Source organism: Pseudopodoces humilis, chromosome 22, assembly GCF_049639895.1.
Source record: "Pseudopodoces humilis isolate 2021_Gansu_Grassland_sample_001 chromosome 22, ASM4963989v1, whole genome shotgun sequence".
NCBI lineage: Eukaryota > Metazoa > Chordata > Aves > Passeriformes > Paridae > Pseudopodoces > Pseudopodoces humilis.
Genome location: NC_142221.1, coordinates 4,116,440 through 4,138,066, shown reverse-complemented (window position 1 = coordinate 4,138,066; position 21,627 = coordinate 4,116,440). Strand labels below are relative to the sequence as shown.

The following is a 21,627-nucleotide window of genomic DNA, read 5'->3' as shown; positions in this document are numbered from 1 at the left end:
GTGCCAATGAACTCTGCCCCAAAGGGACTGTGTGTCATCACTCTGAAGAGTTCTCCACAATCCTGCCACTGGCATCATTGCAGGTGGCAATTCTGAGTAACAGTGACCAGGCACAGACCTTGCCCAGTGCACAGAGGACAGGAGAGGAGCTGGCAGCAATGTGGCTTCATTAGCCAGGAGCAGAAGTGCTCCCTTTACAGTGACGGGACAGGGCAGATTCCCCTCTCCATGGTGACACCTCCCCTGCTATGTTCACCTGGCTGGAAACAGCAAGTGAAGGGATTGTGGAGTGTTCCTTAAACAGAAAAGCACCTCCTGCCTACCCAAACTGGTCTCACTTTTATGTTGCACACACATCACATTTCTCTGAAAATCATATTCAACCTTTTTTTATTTTTCTTGCTAAAAAAAATCTTAGGAACATGGTGTGTGGATGCTAAATGCAAAAAACAGGGAACCGAGTCACAGGCTTCTCATTCTGGCCTGAGAAAGAATCCAAACAGTCCTTGATGAAGGACAACAATCTCTGCAGGTGGTGTTTAGGAAACAGTCAAGGGGTGGCGTTTCACTTAATCAATGATGGTGATGTGTTGCTTTAATTACCAATGAGAGTTTTACCTCTCGGACCTTCTTGAACACGTCTATAAAAGAAGATCAAGAATAAACAACTTTGCTCTCCTGTTCAGCTCACAAGAGAGTCTGTGTCGTGCTTCTTAGCTGTTCCTAATCCAGTGATCCACCTAATGGTGGATCTTTGGGAAGCCACATTTAATTGCAGCAGTACAACAGGACACACCTGGATTCCATTCCACTTGGACCTATGGAATAAAGGGGAGGAGGCCAAGATCCCCAGGATCCCTCCTACATTTGCCTGATAAATTGAAACACTCCTCAGTTGATTTGGCAGGTCACCCTGACCCCCAGCTGAGGCACTCTAGCAGCTTTTACAGCCAATGACTGGAAGGGCCTGGCTTATGTTGGAATCTGCTGGTTGCCAGCTTTTCTCTGCTTTCTCTTCTTCTTCTTGACCTTGGCTCCAGCAGTGTCCATCCCACTGGAATATTCAGAGCGCAGGATCTCAGCAAGGCGGTGTTTGCCATGGGTCTTCTTGAGCAGGTCAGACCTGGCCAGGGGGAAGAGCAGAGGAATTAAGGAATTAAAGAATTAAGGAATTAAGAACCCCTTCTCCTGCTGGGTGGGTTCATGCAACACCACCGACAGTTGCACATTAGAGAAGGAACAGCTCCCTTTCCTTGAGGCTTGATTTGAAAATCTGCCTCATGCAAAATTAGGTATTGTTGTGACAGGTTTTCACAAAGGTGGCAAAATATCACGGCGTTTTTTCAAAGCAAGCCTTTGTTCTGTACAAATGCTCGTGCAGGGGTGGTGGGGAGAAGGAGGGAAGCTTGTGTGCCTGAAGGCTGATGAATGAGGTGACACAGCAGTTTGGAAATAATAATAATAATAATAATAATAATAATAATAATAATAATAGTAATACCACCTGAAAACCCAATGGCATTGAATAATGGAAACATTTTATAAACAGAGCTTAAATCCAGCACTTGAAACCATGGCCCCCTCCCAAGCGAACCAGGGAAAAAATTAGAATGTCATGAGTCTAAACCAAACACATCCAACAGATTTTCTTTTCTTGCAGTGTCCTGCAGCCATTACATGCACCTCACAGCCTCCCTCTCCAGAGACTGGCTTTTCAAGGGTAGCTGCACTTTGCCTGGCCACCAAACTCCAATATGGTTATCCCTGCAGCCCTAAACTGACAGCTGTAAATATAAAAACCCACTCAGCATTTTCCCAGCACAAGTTCTTCCACTGTCCTGCTGTATAACCTTGGGCAGATCTCACCCTCAGTTATTTCAGATACAATCTCTTGTTGCAGGACCCTACCTCGTTCCCATGGGCACAACAGAGTGTCCACAGCTACTGGTGTTGGCATGTCCCACTCTCCTCATCACCACAAAGTCACAGACTGATTTGGGTTGGAAGGGACCTTAAACATCATCTCATTCCTTTCATTAGATCAGGTCCAACCAAGCTCTTTCCAGCCTGGCCTTGAACACCTCCAGAGTGCACCTCTCTTGAGCAAGTTCTAGTAAGGACCTGTGGATCTCAGGTGTTTCTAGAAAAGCAGAACAGAAAGCTGTCTGTCCCTCTGAACACGAGGGAACTGAACAGCAGCCCCACAGCCTCACCAGTGAGCTTTGGTGACAACACAGGGACTCAGCAGTCCTAAAGGTGACACCTTAAAGCACTGCCTCAAAGTCCCTTCAGGTGTCCAAACCCACACTGGGCACTGAAGGAAGGATTTCTGGCTGCTGCAGATCGATGATTGATCGATGCATTCAATAGGCCAAACACACAGGGAAGAGAAGGGAAGTGAACTCTTGGCTGCCTGGGGTATTTGCTTGCTCCCTTCCCACAGCCTGTGCAGGTGTATCCTCTGCTCAGCCCCCTCCACAACTGGGTAAAGTTCCTTTTTGACACTTTGATTGTTGTCTCCAAGTATTTCCTACAGTAGTTCATGGGTTTCCAAGCAACAGACTGGTTTACTTAACAACAGGGAACTCTCTGCTGCAAAAGGACAAGGAATCCACCAGTAGCTGCCGGGCTGAGCTACAGCTCAGCAGGGAGGATGTCCAACACTTTATTATCAATCAGGTGAAATTGCTGCCCAATTAGTAAATCAATACTCCCTGCTGAGGTGATCAGCTGTACACAGAAAAGCAGGGATGCAGGGAAAAGGGAGCCTTCTCCCTCTAACCCAGGGCCACAAAAATCAATGGAGTTGTGCTGTGGAACCTGTGCTCATCATGGATAGAAGAAAAGCAGCTGTTAAGGCCCCGTTTAACCATGAGATGGAAGAGCTACAGGGAACAGCACCAGCACGCAGTGACAGCACACCAGGAAATTGCACCAGCTCAGGAGCCCTGATTTCTGCTGTAAAGCTGTAAATTCCCCTCTCTGCCCAACTGGTGACAGTCTCTGGGGCCCTGCCAGAGCAGCAAGGTAACCTCAGGGCACCTTCCCTCACCGATGTTATGAGACAAAGCCCAGGAGAACTGAGCAAGACCTTAACACTCACCCCCGAGCATCCTCGGGCAAGGTGTTTAATCTCTTTGGCCTCCATGGCCATTCCCCCAGCTCCCTGTGTTTTCCACGTTGCTGAGGGCTGGTGGCATGTTAATTTAAGGGAGCTGTGTGGTGATACTGTGGCAAAAAGCTTCACAGAAAGGCTGTAAATGTAAAGATGCATTTGCAACACAGACAGAACCCATGCTCCCATCACTGGAAAAAAACACATCGATTTTCAGCATCTCTTGCTGTGATCTCATGTCTAGGTATTATGGTTTACTGAGACAGAGGAAGGAATAAAAAGACTCGTATTTAGAACTGCCTGTGTACATCTGTAATTAAGCTGCAACCTCACAAAAGCTGGTACCAAGACCCCCAGCAGAGAGACAATAAGGAAACAGAAGAACTGTCCCCAGATGACTTTTTTATCTCCTGAAAGGCTGGAAAAGACCAGGCCAAAGTTTTAAAGACAAAAAAAAAAACCAAACCAAAAAAACAACAAAAAAAACCCCTGCTCTTCTCCAGAAAACTGGGATTATTTTATTCACTGTTTAAACATGAGAAACTCATGAATCTTGCTAAATACATCACTGAATGATGAAAAGGCAGGAAAGGAACATCTGGAAGAAAAAGTGTCCAGTGAAGGAAAGAGTAAAATCCTTCTTTCCTCTGCTTCAGTTTCCTTCTACACCCACTTACAGAGCTATTCCCTGCATGCTGCTCCCCTTCCCCACTCGGGAGCCACAGAGTGGAGCTGGTGTTCCCCAAGCCTCCATCTCTGGGGAAACCTGAATGGTTTGGACTGATCTTCTCCTGGTTCTTGTCTGCTGGCTCAGAAGATGCCTCTGCTCATCTTTTTGCCTCAGTGGTGAGTGAGCTTGTTCCTGGAGGTGTCTCTCAACCTGGCTGGCATCACTGCCTGTTCCTTTGTCTTGCTGTGTGAGATGCTGCTGCAATGCAGTGCCCAGCTGTAGTGACCTTTACCCAACTCCCAGCATCTGCAGCAACCAAAGGCTCCCAAATTGCTCCAGCTGAGGAAGGAGGAGGATGAAGTTCTGATGCATAGTCCCAGAAGTCATGGTGTGTCTGGAGGAGACCTGAGGAGGCCATTCCATTTATCAGGAAACATTTCAATGTGGATTGCACTATCAATCTGCCTGACAGCATCTCCAACAGCTCCTTGACACTGTGCCAGCAGCAGAGCTGGGTTACCTCTGGACCAAGGCTGCTGCAACACCTGCTTTTCCTACTTACAGCATTGGATGAACCATCTGCAGCCAACACAACCCTGTTTGGGTTGGTTTTGCTGCTGTTGTTTTTTGCAGAGTGGGGGCAAGAAATCCATCAGCAATCCTACACTGCTCTCGACAGGGCAACAGATGGCCCAGGTCCTCTGTTCCCAGCTGATGCAGACGCTTGAGAAGATCAAGGAAAATTATTACCCAGCCAGAATGAGCATGAAGCTCACAGAATGAGTGCTCCAGAACACTCAGGGCAGGGTGGTCTCCACACTGGGATGTGCTGAACAGCAAAGCCCACCTTGCCCTACTGAAGTCAAATGCATTTCAGCCACACAGAAACCCCAGTCTCACTTTCACTGCCATCCCTTGGCCTTCACCCTATAGAAAAAGGTAAAAAGCAGCACTGGGAGGCTGGGAATCTCCCAGGATTCTTGCTTCTGTCAGGCCCTTTCCCAGCCTAGAGGATAGAATATATTTCAGTTAGAGAGAGATGATAATTTTTGGTGCACAGCCCCCAGCACAGAGATTTTCCAGCTCTGGGTGCAAACACTGTTAACTTGATCAGAGATGGAGCAAAGGCTCTGCGCTGCAGGAACAGGACAGTAATAAAGGGCATTTGTGTGTGCAGGAAACAATCAAATGGATTTTACAACTATAAAACTTTAATTCTGTAAGAGAATTTCTTTTATAACATTGTGATATGGTAGCCAGAACTCACATGTGTCCCTGAACTGCCTTAGGGAAGAGTGATGGTGATGTTTCCTTTCACAGCAGCCATGTCTCTTACTCTCATTTCTGGCTCCATTTGCCCATGGATGCATGCTCTTACCCAAGCCCCAGTCTGGCTTCTAGAGCAGACTGCCCAAACCAAATGAAATTCCCAGTGGGCAGAATTCCAAAGTTGCCTTTTGACTAATTAAGTGAAATCAGGAAAGCTCTAAATGTGCACATAAAAACTGGCAAGCAAAGTGCTTCTAATGATGAGACAATTGCTGTGCAGGGAAGGCCAGCTGCAGCCTTGAGTCACAAACCTTGTCTTTTCAAAACTGTCAATGCCAAAATGTTCAAAAGTGGAACCAAGGATGTGAGGTGGGAGAGAAGGCAAATGAAACTACTGTCCATGTGGAGGACACAGGGCTACAAGGTGTGCTTCCCAGGAGTTATCTGATTCTATCTGACCATGCTGAAGAATGAATTAACACAGTGATCTTGCAGCCAGAACCTTCAGGCCATGCCCATCTCCACATCAGAACAATGGCACTGTGATAATGATGGACAGCAGCTCTCAAACACCTCTTCCTGATCCCATTTTACTTGAGGGTTGGACTTAAACACTGAAGCACAAGGGGGTTTTCACCTTTGTTTTTATATCACTTTTTGCATATGCTGTAGCAATTCTTGATACTCAAAAGTAAATTCTGTCTTTTTGAGCATTTCTTGCATCAGAGATTCCTGCTGGAGGGAGTTCCACAGAATCAACTGAACTAAAGAGTCATCTTTCTTTGTAATGGCTTGAACTCACAAGAAAGCCAAATTAAGCTGCAACTCCTCACTGCAGTGAAAGCCTTTGGGGGCACACACTGGCATTCCTGATTTCAAAGGGAAAGCAGACCCTCAGTTGCCACAGATTCCCATGAAAGCCCACTGATCCAGAATGCACAAGCCTGAGCAGCACAGGGATGCATGGTGGAATGGCAGTGGGTCTTTGGCACTTGCATTGTGAAGCAGTCAAAAGACAAGTCTATCTGGCCTGTCAGCCTCGGCATGCTGCGACTCCACAGTGAACCAAGGACAGCTAATCCCTCAATGGAAGTGGGATCAGCTTCCTTGCCTCTACCCTGCAGTCAAAGAATGAGCCCAGACACTGACTAAGCTGATGTACTGTAATTCAATAAGCAGTATCTGGTTCGTGTGCTCATCTCTCACCTAAACACAGCATTGCAACTTTCAAAAAACACCGCCAGCAATTATTTTTCTGTCTTCAGATCGGGTTTTACGAGATCCACTGCAGCTAAGGGGACAGCTGGATTGCACAAAGACCTCTGAAAAATACATGTAAGTTTACATGGGCATTGAGGAGAGGGCTGCTCCCACGTTTCAGCACTGAAACATCACACACCTGGCTGCTCCCTCTCACTGTCTCACCTTCCTCCAGCAGGCTCTCCAAGGAGGCACGAAGCACAAAAGGAGACTTCAAAAGAAATGAAAAGTTTTCTTTGTCCTCTTAAGGAAACATCTAATGATTGCCTTAACCCCATTTTCAACCTGGAGTGCCTGCTCTTTATTCTCTAGGCAGGTGCTGAGAGATGAGGCTTTAGTGAGCAGCCTGATTAAAAACCAGTATCGGATGTTGGGAGACAATGTGTAATACAACAACCAACACTCACAGCATCATGTGAGAAATATAATTAAAAAGATTGCTCTGTGACTGTGCTGTTATAATTTCAAGACCTGCATTTTACAATTAGAAACCATTTGTCTTCTAAATGGCAGGCTAAGTTTTGCTTTCTGCTTTGTCAGTGTGAAATCAAAAGCAATTGTCTAAGTTAATAGCATTATCTTGGATTTATGCAAGTGCAAACTGAATTTGAATTGATATTCACTTTCTCTAAACTATCCTATAAATACTAATATACCCTCTCTCTTTATTTATTTATTTTTAAAGCACACACAGAGAAAGCTGATTAGAACCAAGTTTCACAGGCAGGAACAATTGTTGCACATCACAACTCTGGCTATTTTTTGCAGGGTTTTAACTTTGCAGATGCTCCCGGATTTGAGATCTGGAGCTTGAGCCGCGAGGGAGCTGTGCAAAGTCTGCCCACTTTCCTTGAGCTGCAATTCTGTGATCCACGTGCAAATGAGCTCTCAAATCATTCTCAGACCATTTGTTCCAACAACTCCACATCCCCCAACCCCACACATCCTGCGTGTAAATACCTACTGTATCTTGAGCTTGTCTGTGCTATAATGGGATGGAGACTTGGGGAGGAGGAACTCGCATCTAAAAGAGGTTTGTAACAAGGGAAAAAGTAGCTCTAACAGAGTAGCAACATCACAGGAACAGAGAGAGGCATTGTTACAGGCCAAGTAATCCTATGACACGCTACTGTCAGTCATAGCTTGACACCCTGCTGGGCCAGCAAGACATCAAAGCCCACCCCATACCATCTTACATGCTCTTTATCAGCTAATCAGGCTATTCTTCCCGAAATAAAGCTCCGTTAAATCCCCTGCTCACAGGGGCATTCCCATCCTGTTGCCCATCTGCTGAGGAGGGTCAGCTGGAGCAGGAGGCAGAGCAGTGGCCTGTCCCTGGTGGCTGCTGAAAGCAGGACAATGCAGGCTCCAACTTTTTATTTTAAAATCCCTTCCCCTTACATTTTTTCTTTTCACAGGATAGGTGCATGTGCAAGAGAAGTGCCCAGCCAATTATGTGGATTAGTGCTTTAATTGCATGGCTAAGGTTTGCTAACAGAGTTTGTAGCAACAATTACACGGAAAGAGTCACAATTGATGCTGATAAAGAAAGATTTTCCTCCTTTGAATTATTGCAATGGTTTACTGGCAAGGCTGAAGTTTGGATCCTGCCATTGCACTAGGGAAGAGAGAGTGTCCTTAGCACTGTGATTCCAAAAGAGAGGATTATCTGTCCTGTAAAGCCAACTCAGAGCAGCCAGGATCAGATGAACTGAGCACCTTCAGCTCCCTTGCAAGCACAGAAGAGGGTTAAGGGCTCCTCCAGCAGCATCAGGGAGTCTCTAGCTCCTTACACAGGAGTACCCAGAACAGCCCTGAGCACACGCTAGAGGGCTGGAGCTGCAACTCTGGGCTTGCTGCAGACTGTTCTCAGAAGAGATCCCACAGGATTTTGCAGAAATGCTTTTGCCAGAACTACTTACATGTCCAGGTTTGTAGAAGGCTCATTTCTATCAACACATTTGCTTTTTGATTTACACTCGATTCCTGGAGCAAGTCCAATCACCTTGAGGATCGAAGCACAGTGTGTGACCTGTTGTTCCTTGGCTCAGGAACATCAGACTGACCTACCTTTTTGGTCTTGGTTTGGTTTTCCTCTTTGAGCCTGCAATCAGGTTCTGGGGAGGATCTCTCAGCCCAAAGCTCTTGGCCACGTGACCCAGGTGGAGAGATTTGATGTGGAAGATGTGCTTGAGTTTGCTGGGATAGGTGGTGTAGGCACAAAGGAAAGACTGCAGTGCTGAGGGGAAGGAAAAACACCAGTGAATTCTGTTTGCTGCTGCATTTATATATATACACAGTTAAAGATTCAGCTGTTCCAGCTGAAAGGACATCAGTCTGGTCCTTTGGGACACCTTCTGGTCAGCAGCTGGCAGAGAAGGTTAGAATGTTAGCAATCTGTGAAGGTTGCACAGTACTGGTACAATCCCAAAAGGGGAAGGTAGGTGCTGGGGATGTGTTAAGAACTGAAACAACGCTCTGCTGAATTGTACTGGGTTTGCCTCCTGCAAGGCTGCCCCTTTGGCCACAAGGTGAGTTTGTAGCACATCTCTCAAGAGTCATTGACACTGAGTGGCAGCAGATAAGAGGAGAGTGGGAACAGAGATGCAGGGATGAAGAAATAGAAGCATGGAGATGGCACAGGAAGACTTCTCTGATATTAGAGTCCCAGTAGTCCATGCATTTTTCACCAGTTACCAGCTAGTCCCTTATAAATATCTGAGAGCCGGATGGATTTCCTGACTCATCAGCACACTGAGAACAGAGCTCGCCTTCTCAAAAGGGAAAAATAATAGAACTGTGTGCAAATTTCCCTTCCCATCTCTATATTCCTGTAATGCCCTTCCCTCAGGGCTCATTGCTCTAAAGACAATCATCCACTAATATGAGCACTACCTCTGCTCCTCCCCATCCCTTAACATTAACTACACCCGGGCTGGCCCCTGCTCTGGGAATAGAGGGACTTCCAGGAAGGAAACTGCAGCTCAGAAAATGCCTCCCCTCAATCCCCTGCTGCTCCTCTGCTTGCCAAACCTCCTGTGTCCCCCCAGCCCTCACTCCAAACCACCTCCTGCATCTTCCTCTCCCTCTCACTCCTGACAGCAGTGAGCTCTAAACTCTCACCTCTCCTGCCCTTGCCTGTTGAGCCACTGGACCAGCAAGTTTGCCCACAGCTTATGTCTAATCTCTTGGCAGCAGCCGGAGATTGGAGTTTATGAACAGTAATAAAAATGTCATTTTAGCAGATCAGCTCCTGGAAGGACCCAGGGAATCCATCAAAGCTCTGTTTACTGAGCAAAGTGAACTCCTTTTCCCAATCGATGAGAAGAAAAGATTGAGTTTTTTGCACCTTCTTCCCAATTTCACAATGCTGCTCTTTCAGAGGCTTCTGAGCACCGAGAGGCCTGTGTTTTCACAAAAAAGAGAATGCTAAATTCCAAATACTGTCTCAGTGTCTCGTCTGAAGGCCATCCTTCTGAAGGATTATAAACTGGCTCAAATGCTCTCAAAAACCCCGTTCTTCTGCCTTTTTTTTTTCCATAAAGTTATCCGTCAAATTCACCTGTGAGAAGGTGTAACTCTTCTAAGGGAACATTAGGAACTTGCTCCCACTTTGAATTCAGTCCTATTGGAGCTAATACAGTTGTCTGCCTCCCAGCATTTGAAATGGCTGATACTAAAGATCCTGTTATTATGAAGGCTGAGCTCACCTCCCACGGCTGTGCAGAGAGGAAAAGCTGCTGGTACCAACTCCCCAGATCAGAGTTAGAGAATCCAAGTGTCAAAGGCTCCCCTCTTCCCAAAGTCTGGACAGACATCTACCAAATCCAGCTTTGAGTCAGAGCACACAAACCCAGGGAGAGCTGCAAGGCACTAACCCAGAGCTGAACTGAGAGCCTGGCTGGACCTGCAGGTCACAATCCCAGCCCAGGAAACTGCCTTACCTCCAAGCAGCTCAGAGCTGAGATGTTCATTACAGCACCCATGAGATGAAATGAAGACCTTTGTGGATGAGATTATTTAAAAAATCTTTACTATCAGGTCTTTAGACCTCTTAGTGTTGCCAGAGCCATATTTTCTGGCTTTTATGTGCTATTAGAGTGGCCAGATACTGAAAGCTTTATTTTTTTTTTTTTTTTTAAAGTTGAAATTCTTTTTACGATTTTGTGATCAAAGGGACAGAGCTTCAGGAAAACAGCTCACAAAGCCTGGTAACAGTGCTGGTCAGGCCATAATTCATGTACAGGGTTCCTTATCTCGATGCCACAGGAACAAACTGCCTGAGCTGCTGAGAGCTTTTGCCACACCAACACAAGTCAAAGGTAACATTTGGCTTGGAGAAGGATTTGGTCTTGTACTCATGCAAAACAGAAGATTTATATTGGTCCTTTGCACCTCTTCATCCCCATTCTTCTCCAGGAAATAAAAGTGTGGAAAATCAAAGGAAGAAAAGAAAAAAACCAGCGTGTCCTATGTATGATGTGGGTTAGATGGGCTGGTTTGTCGTTACTTTAGACAGGGGACCAGAGGGTAATGAGATATGAAAGGGACACAGGTGACATAACCTGTTCACCAGGCTCTCAGCTGGCAGCCAGCTCCCAGCACTGGCCCCAGGGCACAGCCTCAGCAGGGCTGGATAAACTGGGAGGCACTCTGCCAGAGCAGGTGGGAGCAGGAGGGAAGGATGCACCAAAACCATCACAGATTTGAGTGCTGTGCCACAGCCCTGGGCTCCTGTGGCTCTGCAGTCCCTCTCCACACACAGGCACTGAGGACAGAAAGGAGGAGGCAAAATGTTCAACTGCTGGCTGTACAACTGGGAAACAAGGAGGAGGATAGCAGGGTTTGCTTCCTTCCCCTCTCTGTAACTCAGGGGTACACAGGATCAGTCTCCTGAGCTCCTTCTGGCCCCACAGCTCCAAAATGAAGCACCTATCACCATCCAAAGCCTCAGGATGAGCATCCTCCACTTCCTAAAAAAGGGGCTCCACTCTTAATAAGATTAATCCTTCAGCCAGAGCCCTCCTCCCACCCATCTCACTGCTGCTCAGTCAATCAAGTTTGAAGGGCAATACCTTCCCTGAACCACTTGATTTGAGTGTGAAAAACATGGGACCCAGGCCAGAAGGGGAGAGCGGGCAGGGAGCCACTTGCCTTTTGAATGCAGGCTGCAGTGCAAACACTGCTTATTAACATTGACTAGGTCAGAAAACGGGGAAAAACAGAAAAAGAGAGAGAAACAAATGCATCTCTGGCACAGTTTCCAATTGATTGTCTGCCATGAAAGCAAAAGCCAGCTGCCATGTTAATTATTCATGATGCCTGGCTCAGAGGGGAGGAAGAGGGGCTTATGGAAGCCACTCAGCAGTGGAAAATTTGCATATGTAGATAGCAGAGATGGAAAAAGAGGTGGAGTGCTCCTCTACAAGATAAATGGGATGCACAACATTTCAGCATTTCCTGATGTACTTTCTGTGCTTCTTTTCTGTGGCTAAAGAAGTTACTAAAGCTGAGGTCAGCAACAAGTGTGTGTGGGTGGGCGTGTGCAGTGACACTGGGTGTAGAGGAACCACAGAGATTTTTTGGGTGTGACCAGAGTTATTCTCTGGTTGTTCCTGTCACAGGCATTTCAGGTTAGAAGTTTACATAGGGTACAAGAAAACCCAAGGGAGCAGCAAGAAGTTCATCCATGCAGAATGAAGGATTCTGATCACATTAGTCACATGCTTTGAGATTGTGTATTCAAAAAATTACAAATTTTTTTGTAATTACAATTACGGCTACAAAATTACACCACACACCTGAAAATGGGTGCAAGCTGCTTGTGTAGCAAGTCTAAAAACTGCCTGTTTGAGTTGTTGTCCCTCTCTCTTTTATCTCCCATCCCACACAACCAGTTCCAGTCCAAGATCCTTTCCTGGTCAGTGTTGCATCCTGTCTTTCAGGCTTCAAGCTTACCCCTGGTGTGAACTGGAGGCATCTGAAGGGAATTGCAGTAGGATATGGTGGAGGAAGTCACCCATCCCCTTCCCAGCACAACACACACAACCCTGTGATTGCTCCTGTGATTGGGTCAAAGCCCTCAGATGTGAATCCCACTGAAAGGCAAGACTAAATCTCATTTGCACGTAATATGGGAATGCCAGAAATTAACATTTAATATCACCACAAAGCCTTCTGGGCCTGCCTCAACCCCCTGCAGAGCCCAACAGCCCCAAAATGTTTCTTCCAGGCCTTTTCCCTGATGCTGTGCCCCAGAAGAAAACCTTGGCAGCTCTTGTGAGCCCTTGTGGGATAAGTGGAAGGAAACTCACTGACCTTTCTTTGCCCACAGGACAGTCCCCTCGCTGGAGTGGACGTAGTTTTCAAATTTTGTCTGCAGGACCGTGGCTCTCTCCCGGACTTCCTGAGGGTTCTTGCCACAGGATTTCTACCAGGGAGGCGAGAGGATTAGAGGAAAGAGAGAATTTGAGTCAGGAATAATGAAGCAGTTTACAATAGATTTAATAACAGTAAAATCACACAGCAACTACCCAGGGGCCAACAAAGGTAATCCTCTCAATATTACTAGAGGAAAAAAAAAATCATCCAGATAAAGATGTTAAAATCAGAGCAGCCAGTGAGCGCCGTGTGGTGGGGAGAACAAATCAGTTTTAATTTTGTGTTTTCTAACATCTCTCATGTATCTTTTTCCCCTTGCTTTTCTTTTCCCTTCCCTTTTTTTTTTTTTCTTTTTCCAGGTACAAGAGGCCAGGTCCCACTGCTTGTTTCCATTGGAATTATTTGGAATAACTCCCCCCAGACCCTACATTAACAGTTTCAGAGTGATGCTGCAAGTTCCCCTGTGCACTTCCCCAAAACACCTAGGGCAGGAGACCACGAGATTCACAATCACCCCCAAGCTCCAGAGAGGAGACCAAATTCAGCACTTGTGAACAAAGGCAACCAAATGAACTCATGAATTCCAGCATGGATTTCAACATGAAGTTTCCTCACTGTCAACACATCATATTTGACTGGAACTGCCATCACTTGGCTCCTCTAGAGCAGGACAAGCCCCTTGCACCAAAGGCACGACAGAATAAACTTCTTCAAGCCAAAAGGGCAATTTTGCACGTATTCCAGCTTTCCTGGGATCAGACTGTAGGATGCAGTTCAGGAAATGGAAAACAAACATTCCTGGGAGCAAGCTGTTACTGGGAGAAGAGAGGCTCCCTCCCTCTCTGAGGGATCCAGGCAGAGAAAGGAAACGCGGACCAGAAAACAAGTGAAATATTTGATGAAAAGTTGACAGCAAAGTGCAAAGCCAAGCATCCATGGATGTGCACCTCTCCCAGAAAAGGGCCACAGTTCTCCAGTGTGATTCAGACAGGAACCAGCATCCAAGTGTGAGAGTGCCAGCTCCAAGGCAGCAACTTGATACTGGTCAGACCCCTTATCCGAGCAGGGCTGACAGAATACAAATTCCAGCTCCTGGAATTCTCTGGCCTGTGCCAAGGCAGCAATCCTGTTCTTCTCTGGCAGATCTGCATGATAATGCTGCAAACCCCTCTTTCCTCTGTGCTGCTGCCAGTCCAGAGGAGCCACATCCCACTGACACCACAACCAAACCCCGTGGCTGCCAGCACCTGACACAAAATGCTCTCCTGTCCCAGATGTGCCACCCTGTACCCAACAGCAAATGTACACACAGACCTCAAATGTAGTTTAAATGCCCTGCACTTTGCCCTCTCTGAAACTCAGGATCCCACAGCTTCCAGCCACTGGGTAATTCCTCAACAAAGCAAACACACGTGGGGCTGGAGCTCCTGCTCACTCACTGCCTGGACTGGCTGTCCACCTGCACCTCCACAGACAGCCTGGCTATTTTAGCACATGAACTCTCCCAGATTTCTGGTCTCTGCTGTCTCCCAATCTCCTCAAGAAAGACTCACAACCTATCTCACAGAATCACAGCATCATTTAGGTCAGAAAAGACCTCCAAGACCATGGAGTCCAAACTTTGACTGATCATCACTTTGTCAACCAAACCATGGTACTGAGTGCCATGTCTGGTTTTTCCTCAACACCTCCAGGGATGGGGACTCCACCACCTTCCTGGGCAGCCCATTCCAATGCTTGACCACGCCTGCAGTGAAGAAATTCTTCCTGATGTTCCACCTGAACCTTTCCTGGCACAGCTTGAGGCTGTGTCCTCTCCTCCTGTCCTTGATCCCTGGGAGCAGATCCTGATCCCCACCTGGCTGCACCCTCCTGTTTGTGAATTGTCTCCCCTGAACCTCCTTTTCTCCAGGCTCAGCCACCCCAGTTCCCTCAGCTGCTCCTCACATAATTTATTCTCTGGACCCCTCCTCAGCTTTCCTGCCTTTTCTGAACATTCCCTTCACATGTGCCTTTGACTTCAGGTGTGCCCTGAAGCTGAGACCCAGCCCAGGGGCCTCTGCAGAGGTTCAGTGACCCCCAAGTGGAGCTGCCTGCCCGAAGTGGGCACTCCTCGTTGGCACTACCAAGTTTCCACCGATGTGAAACACAAAACTTTCTGGCCCCACCTGCTCCTTCGGGCCCCCAGCACTTGCCTTTTGTTAAGCCTCCTGGCAGCACCAAGTGTCACCTTCCCAGCGCTTTTTAATATGAATGTGAAATTAGTGAGGTTTGCCCTTTCCCCTGGCGGACAGAATCCTCTGTTATTAAAAAGTAAAGCACTTTAATAATGAAAACTTTTTCTCTTTTTCCAGTGTTTTAACTGTTTAAAATTAATGAGAAGGGCATAACGGTTGTCAAAGCGATATTGAAAGCTGGGTAGCCAGGACTGAATAAGCACGAAAATCCCTCCAGAGTGTTAAATAAACAGTGCTTCAGCCCCCTCTGAATCCCTGTGTTGGTTATTGTATACATTCTGTAACAGCACTCAGAATAGATCTGAGCACCGGGGAGGCAGAAAGGTTTCAGAATTCCAATAAAGGCCTCAAATTAAAGACAGCCTGGTGCGAATTCCAGGAGAAAATTAAAGAGACCTCAAGCTTAAGTGACAGGTGACTTGCTTCTGTGTCACAACTGTCAGGGGATTTAGTGATAATATGGCAATATATTACAAAGGACTTTTCTTATTCCCCCCTTTAGGTTTCAAAATGCGGCATCTCTTCTTCCTGGTGCTGGGGGAAAATAAAAAACTAAAAAAAAAAAAAAGTGAGACAAAAATGAGGGATAAAAAACTAGATGCATAATTTTCAAAGTGTGAGGTCACTGCAAGAGATATAAATAAAAAAAAAGCAAATGGCAGGAAATATAATGTCCTCAGAAAACAGCTTCTCCCCTCCTATCTCCACCTTGTCTTTTATTCCCTTCAGACCCTTGAGACAGATCTCATTTTAAAATTGCACCCTAATGGGCATGAAAAAACCCCTGTGTTTGATTCCTGTCTTCCAGGGAGGTTCATCTAAAAAAAAACAAAACAAAAACCCACCCCAATAATAAAAAAAAAAAATCTAAATTTAAAACTGACTCAGAGACAAACTGTGAAAATAAAACCTGCCCATGATTGAGTGTCTGGACAGATTAAATAAATCAGCGCTACTGGAAGGGCATGGAAGCCATTCCATGTGCTTTACTCACACAGGCAAGCTTTAATCCTGATTTGGATGAGCAGGACAATTAATTTGAGACCTTGCACATTTTTCCAAGACCCCAAAGATAAAAGCCTACCCCAGAGATTTGCTTGATCTGCCCACCATCTAAATTTGTTCCCTCTGTTAAATAAGGAGCACTGTTGCCATCACTGAGAAACAGTGGGATGGGAGAACTTTTTCTGCCTTGTGATTCCTTAAAAGCCTGTTCTGGCAGATCCCAAACCACTGGCATAATGACTGTCGACAATAACAATATTTATAAGCTAAAAGAAGAAATGCATGAGAAAAAAATCAGGGTGCAACGTTACTTAACCAGTTTGAGACACCAGGGGAACTCCCAAAAATTCCAGCTCCACCAGGAAAAGATACATGGATTTCTGACAGAAGAAGGCAACTTCCAGTGATAAAGATGGCAGGTTTTAGGTTTGAGAGGTTGGGATAAATACTGAAAACTTCTGATTTCATTAAGAGAGCAGGATAATGGAAAAAAATAAAAATTGAAACATAGTAAGACTAGGTGAGGTAGAAAAGTTCATTCTTAAAAAAGGAAAAAAAAAAAAAAAAAAAAAAGATGGGGAAAACCCACCAAAAAGCCTGGCTGTAACATCTCCTGCTTCCATTATACTTCAAAACAAAATGAAGGATTTTGTTTTAATAACAACTTTTTACTCACCTCCACACACCTTCTCTAGAACTCACCAAGTCCCCCTTGCCCCCCTCCATAAAAGTTGAAAGATCAGATTTATTCTCTTTGTAGGCAGGTGAACATTCACACGCCCAGACATAGCCACATATATATTTCATATACCTAAATATAAAATATACATTTTACAGGCACTTCAGCTTGCTCCCTGGCTGCACACAGAAGCCCAAAAAATACATGTTCCAACTTGGTACTTCTAATGGACTTGAGCTGAGGCAATGAGAACTGAAGAGCATCATAATGAGGTTCCTGTGTGCAGAACTATAATATAAACATGACTCAGAGCATGCAGAGCTGAGAGCAGAGCTGAACCTCCCTCCAATGGCAATGTCCCAATGGCATCAGGTTCAGCTCCTCCTGACACCTCCTCAATCCCTCCCTGTCCCACTGCACTCCCAGCTTATTGTATGTCCATGTGGCAAATTTAGGGAATTTAATAGAGATTAACCCTCCTGAAAACTTGGGAATTGCCCCTGCAGTTTCTGAGCTGACCACTCAGAGCCTCCATGGCAATATAAAACATGGAGCTAACAAACACAACTCCTTGATTGCATTAATATATTTTTCAAGTAATTCCTGAAGGAGTCTATTTCATACTGACAGAACTGCTATCATTCCATCCCCATTAAATGCTACAGAATTTTTACCATAAAGAGAAACTCTATTCTTAAATCCCAATTCTTTCAGATTGAGTTACATAAAAACTGGTTATTCTGTATTTCTAATTTCCTGCAAGAGATTAAAACCATCCTACAATCACAGTGGATGGATCTCAGCTCCACTGAAGTCAACAGCAAAATCCCACTTGCTTTGATGTCAGAGGGAAAAGAGGAATTTAATCCCACCTTTGAAAGCAGAAGGAACCAAGTCCTTCTGTGCAAGTTCCAGTGTGCAGCACCTGGCATGGCAGGGCCTGCCCAGCAGCACTGCCCAAACCTTTCAAAGAGGGGCTGGGTTTAGAGCTTTTTGTAAGGAAAGGGAGAAAGCCAAAAGAAGTGTATTTTAAAAATTCTGTGTTTAAATGTGTAGAGCATTTGACAATTTGGAAGCATGGCAGAAATACCAAACTGATCAGTTTTGGTAGCAAACAGGCTTGGTTAGGTTTTTGTTGCTAAAAAGGCATTTTCTCCTGCCACTTTTCAAAACTTAAATCATCATTTCCTGGAACAAAACATGTTCTCTTTTTTGCCCATTTCCCATGAAATAACATTTGTCCCCACATCTGGAACAGCAAATATTCTGTCCTATGTCAGTAACATTTAAAGTACAATTTCTTCACAAATGGAATTGTTGAAAAAATCTTCAAAGGAAAACTGAACTTACTGCCCCTTTAATCACATTTGGGACAAAAGGAAAGTATTTTTACATGGACCTATTTAAAATAATTTCTGCACTAACAGAGCACAATTGAACTTTGTTATGAGGTGATATCCTAGCCATGATCCAGACATTTAAAACACAGGCATTACAGGCTGATTTCAGCCAAAAACAGTGGTGGGAGAGAGCTTTAAATAGAGCAGCATCTCAGCAGAGCTCAGATCTGGCTGTCTGTGAGGTGCAGGAACACTGAACATCTTTCACAGACCACGGTTACCAGGAACACCACAGCTCCCACCAGCCAGCACCGGGAACAAGGCGCCTCAGACACGGGTAACAAAAGCACGGGCAGGCAAAACAGCAACAAGAGGCAAAAAAGAGTGCATGCTGCATCATGCTTGACACATTCTTGACTTCCATTCAAAATGCGGGTTCTTGCAGGATTTAATTTGCCAGAGCACAGCAACACCCGAGACATCAATTGCAAATGAGTGAATTCTGTGAATTAGCAACTTGAGGCAGACCCAAAGCTTGCCCAAATCAATAGAAAGGTGCCTGTCAACCCAGGGAGCTTTGTTTTAGGCTCCAAGTAAATACAGATGATAAAAACCCACATGTAACACATCACCAAATGCATTTCCCTCATTTCTTCAGAGAAGTTTAGAGCCATTTGTCATCTCCAACAGTATTTTAGTGCAGAAAACACAGGAAAAACAGAAACCTTGTGCAGGAAGAAACACAGAGCTTTTGCATCCAGAAACCTTTCCTGTCTGTTGCAAAGCTATTTGCTGAAGAGTTAGCAAGCAACTGCTTTCCAGGAACAACAAAAGACTGAAAAATTGTGATATAAAGTAGTTCTATAATTATTTACAATGTCTGACATCATGGATGTAAAGACAGATGTAAAGGCAGGAAAACTTGTGATGTTGAACTGGCAAGTGAAAACTGCAGCAGTTCCAAAGCAGCAGAATAACTCACCCTGCTTCCTGGTCTGTGCACCTTGAAACGATCATCTTTCATCAGGACTGCTAACACCTTCTCCATCTTCAGCTCTGAAACACTGAAGCAACAAAGACAAAAAAAATTACTGTTTCTCCTACTTTGAAACACAGCGTGGAATGAGCCACAGACTGGTAATGGAGAACAAAACAACTGAGATTCACAGTTCAGCTTGAGAATTCATTCCTGAAATACACAAGGTCTTAGCCCAGATACTCCCTCATCACCCCTGAAAGTGGAACTACTGTAAAATCCAAACTCCTGCTTTCAGTGGCACAGAGACAGTTTCATCCACAATTTTGTCACTGTTTTAAGTCACCAACATACACACTCCAACTCTAGCAGAGCATCAAAATAACTGAGGGTGGACTTTCCATTCTCTGGAAGTCTCCTTGGCTCTCAAACAAGAACTGGTTAAAGAAATAAATTGGATTACACTTCCATTATTTTCATAATTTTTCTTTCCTTGCACTGAGAAGCATCAGAACAATTGGGAAGCACCTGGTTATTCTTTTCTCCAAACAAAACTCAAGACAGAGCTGAATCAGCTCCTTGTAAATTTGTTTTGTAACTATAAAGAATAAGATCTGCAACCTCCACCTTGAGCCCAGGGGTTGTCCAACATTTCTTTTTTCAGCCAATGCCATGGGCAAGAGCAACTGTACATGGTTGTGCAACTGTGAGAAAGAGACTGACTGAGGCACCCACAGGTTGGAAACACCTTGTTTGCTACTCTTGTTTGCTCCACTTGGTTTGCTACTCCAGCTACATCTTGTTTCCTCCAGTTTAGCTTCCAGAGTCTCTGGAATGAGACACAGTGCTCAACCCTCATTCAAAGGATGATACTTCATGTTTACACACATTGTTTCCACCTGTGTTTCCATGCTCACAAAACCAAAGAGCCAAAACTAAAGGTATGCAAAGACACAGCTCCTCATAGTAACTCAAGCTCAGAGGGTAACAACAAAACCCCAAGGAACTTTTCCTATCAGCCAATTCTCCTGCAGCCTCCTTCCCTGTGATCACATCATCACTCTTCCTTTCCCCCAGGATGCTACCTGGTTCCCACTCCTTGCTACCTCTCTCAGATCAAGCTCAGAGGCACTTCCCATTGGACAAACTCACCCTCCAATTCATTTACAGCCTCAAAAGCCACCTCTGACACAAGACACACAGTTTGATTTCCTTCCCTGCTCTGACAACTCACCTCCACTCTCATCTGAAGTGCAAAGCCAAAGCCCAGCCCATTAGGGACTCCACAGCATTTTTTTATTTATTTATTTTTAAATACAGGAGACTCAGTCAGCTGTCCTAGCCAGGCTTCACACTGGGCATTTATTTTCATTCTGTCGACTCACATTCCTCCTGTAGGCTCAACCAGATGATTTATTCTCCAGTCCTGCTTGCAAAACACTGCTGGGTCCTGCTATGGCCCAGATACGGAAATGCTTACAAACCTGCTTCATTTCCAAGTGAGCAGTCCTGCTTAAAGGTGCATTTACAGGAGACTAGGAATTCTTTGTCCTCTTTAACACTGTCTTAAGGGGCACACATACCCCAGGTGACAGCTCAGGAACAGCTGTGCAGCTCCAGGCCATTAATATTACATCTGCATCCAAACTGGGTCCCATTTTCAAGGGAATTACTCAGATCATAAAAGCTGATGTCTGTGGGCCCAAATTTTCAGTAATGGGCAAAGGTCATGTCTAGAAAATAAGTCAAGGAGTTCACTTGGGATTAAACCAATCTAAGGAAAAGAGAAATCTTTGGGGTCCAACAGTTCTCAGATTCCTGAATCTCAGATGGTCAGAAAGCTGCCTCTGGCTTCTGAAAGAAAGCATTTCTGGTATTCTTCAATTTGTAAAGTACAGAAACAAACTATAACAACAAAGATATCTTCTTTTCACTCCAAGCTCTCTAACACCTGGCTAGCAGGAATGGATGAATGCCACACTGTGTGACAGGATATTGTGATCTTCACCTGCTCTCCACCCTTCCCAGTTAAAGTAAAAAATACCCTTACTTTTGCAACCTGCCTTTTCAACCTCAGCCAACTCAGCATCACAGTGTAATAAAGGAGAAGGTGCAGAAGAACAGCCATCCAGCTTGGAAGGGATGGGCCAGAGTGGCCATAAGATACCCTAGAAGGGAGAGCAGCCCCTCCATGTGCAGCTGGGTCATCCCATGCACAAATTTCTTCACAGAAGATGCAGAGAAAGGCGGGAGAGCCATGGGGGAGAAAGGGAAATGGAGCATAAAACGACAACCGAGGGTTTCTCTGTTTGGTTTTGAAAAGTATAACAGCAAATTAAAACATAAATGGCAACCACTTAAGCAAGAGGAAAGCAGACCTCCCCCTTCCCCTGCAAAGGTTGCTTAGACACAGCTATGAATGAAAATGTCAAACCTTTGACATTGATTTGTCGGAGTTGTCACCCCCTCTCGGGTCCTCCCCTTGCCTGGCACGTCGCCAGAAACAGATCCCTGAACTGGGTTCACAGCGGGAAGCAGGCGAGGGAGTTGGGAGGGGGGAACAGCAAAACCCCAGAGCAGGGAGGGAAATGACTCGTGCCTTCACGGTGATGCCACTTCCTTTATAAATTAGTTAGGCCGCTGTTAGCAGATAAAGAAATTATCTGATAGCTGTTGAGGCAGGCGCTGCGAGATT

General features: G+C 45.4%; 1 protein-coding gene across 1 annotated transcript in view; it reads right to left on the bottom strand.

Annotated features, from left to right (window-relative positions):
- Positions 1-373: 373 nt before the first annotated feature.
- Positions 374-21,627, bottom strand: part of DDX31 (DEAD-box helicase 31) — a 42,857-nt gene continuing 21,603 nt past the window's right edge. Inside the window, exons 17-20 of the mRNA XM_014256241.2 lie at positions 18,939-19,020; positions 12,633-12,744; positions 8,385-8,553; positions 374-1,123 (exon numbers count right to left, since the gene is read on the bottom strand). Of these exons, the coding sequence (XP_014111716.2) occupies positions 973-1,123; positions 8,385-8,553; positions 12,633-12,744; positions 18,939-19,020 (514 nt within the window). The 3' untranslated portion in view covers positions 374-972. The remainder of the gene's footprint in view (positions 1,124-8,384; positions 8,554-12,632; positions 12,745-18,938; positions 19,021-21,627) is intronic.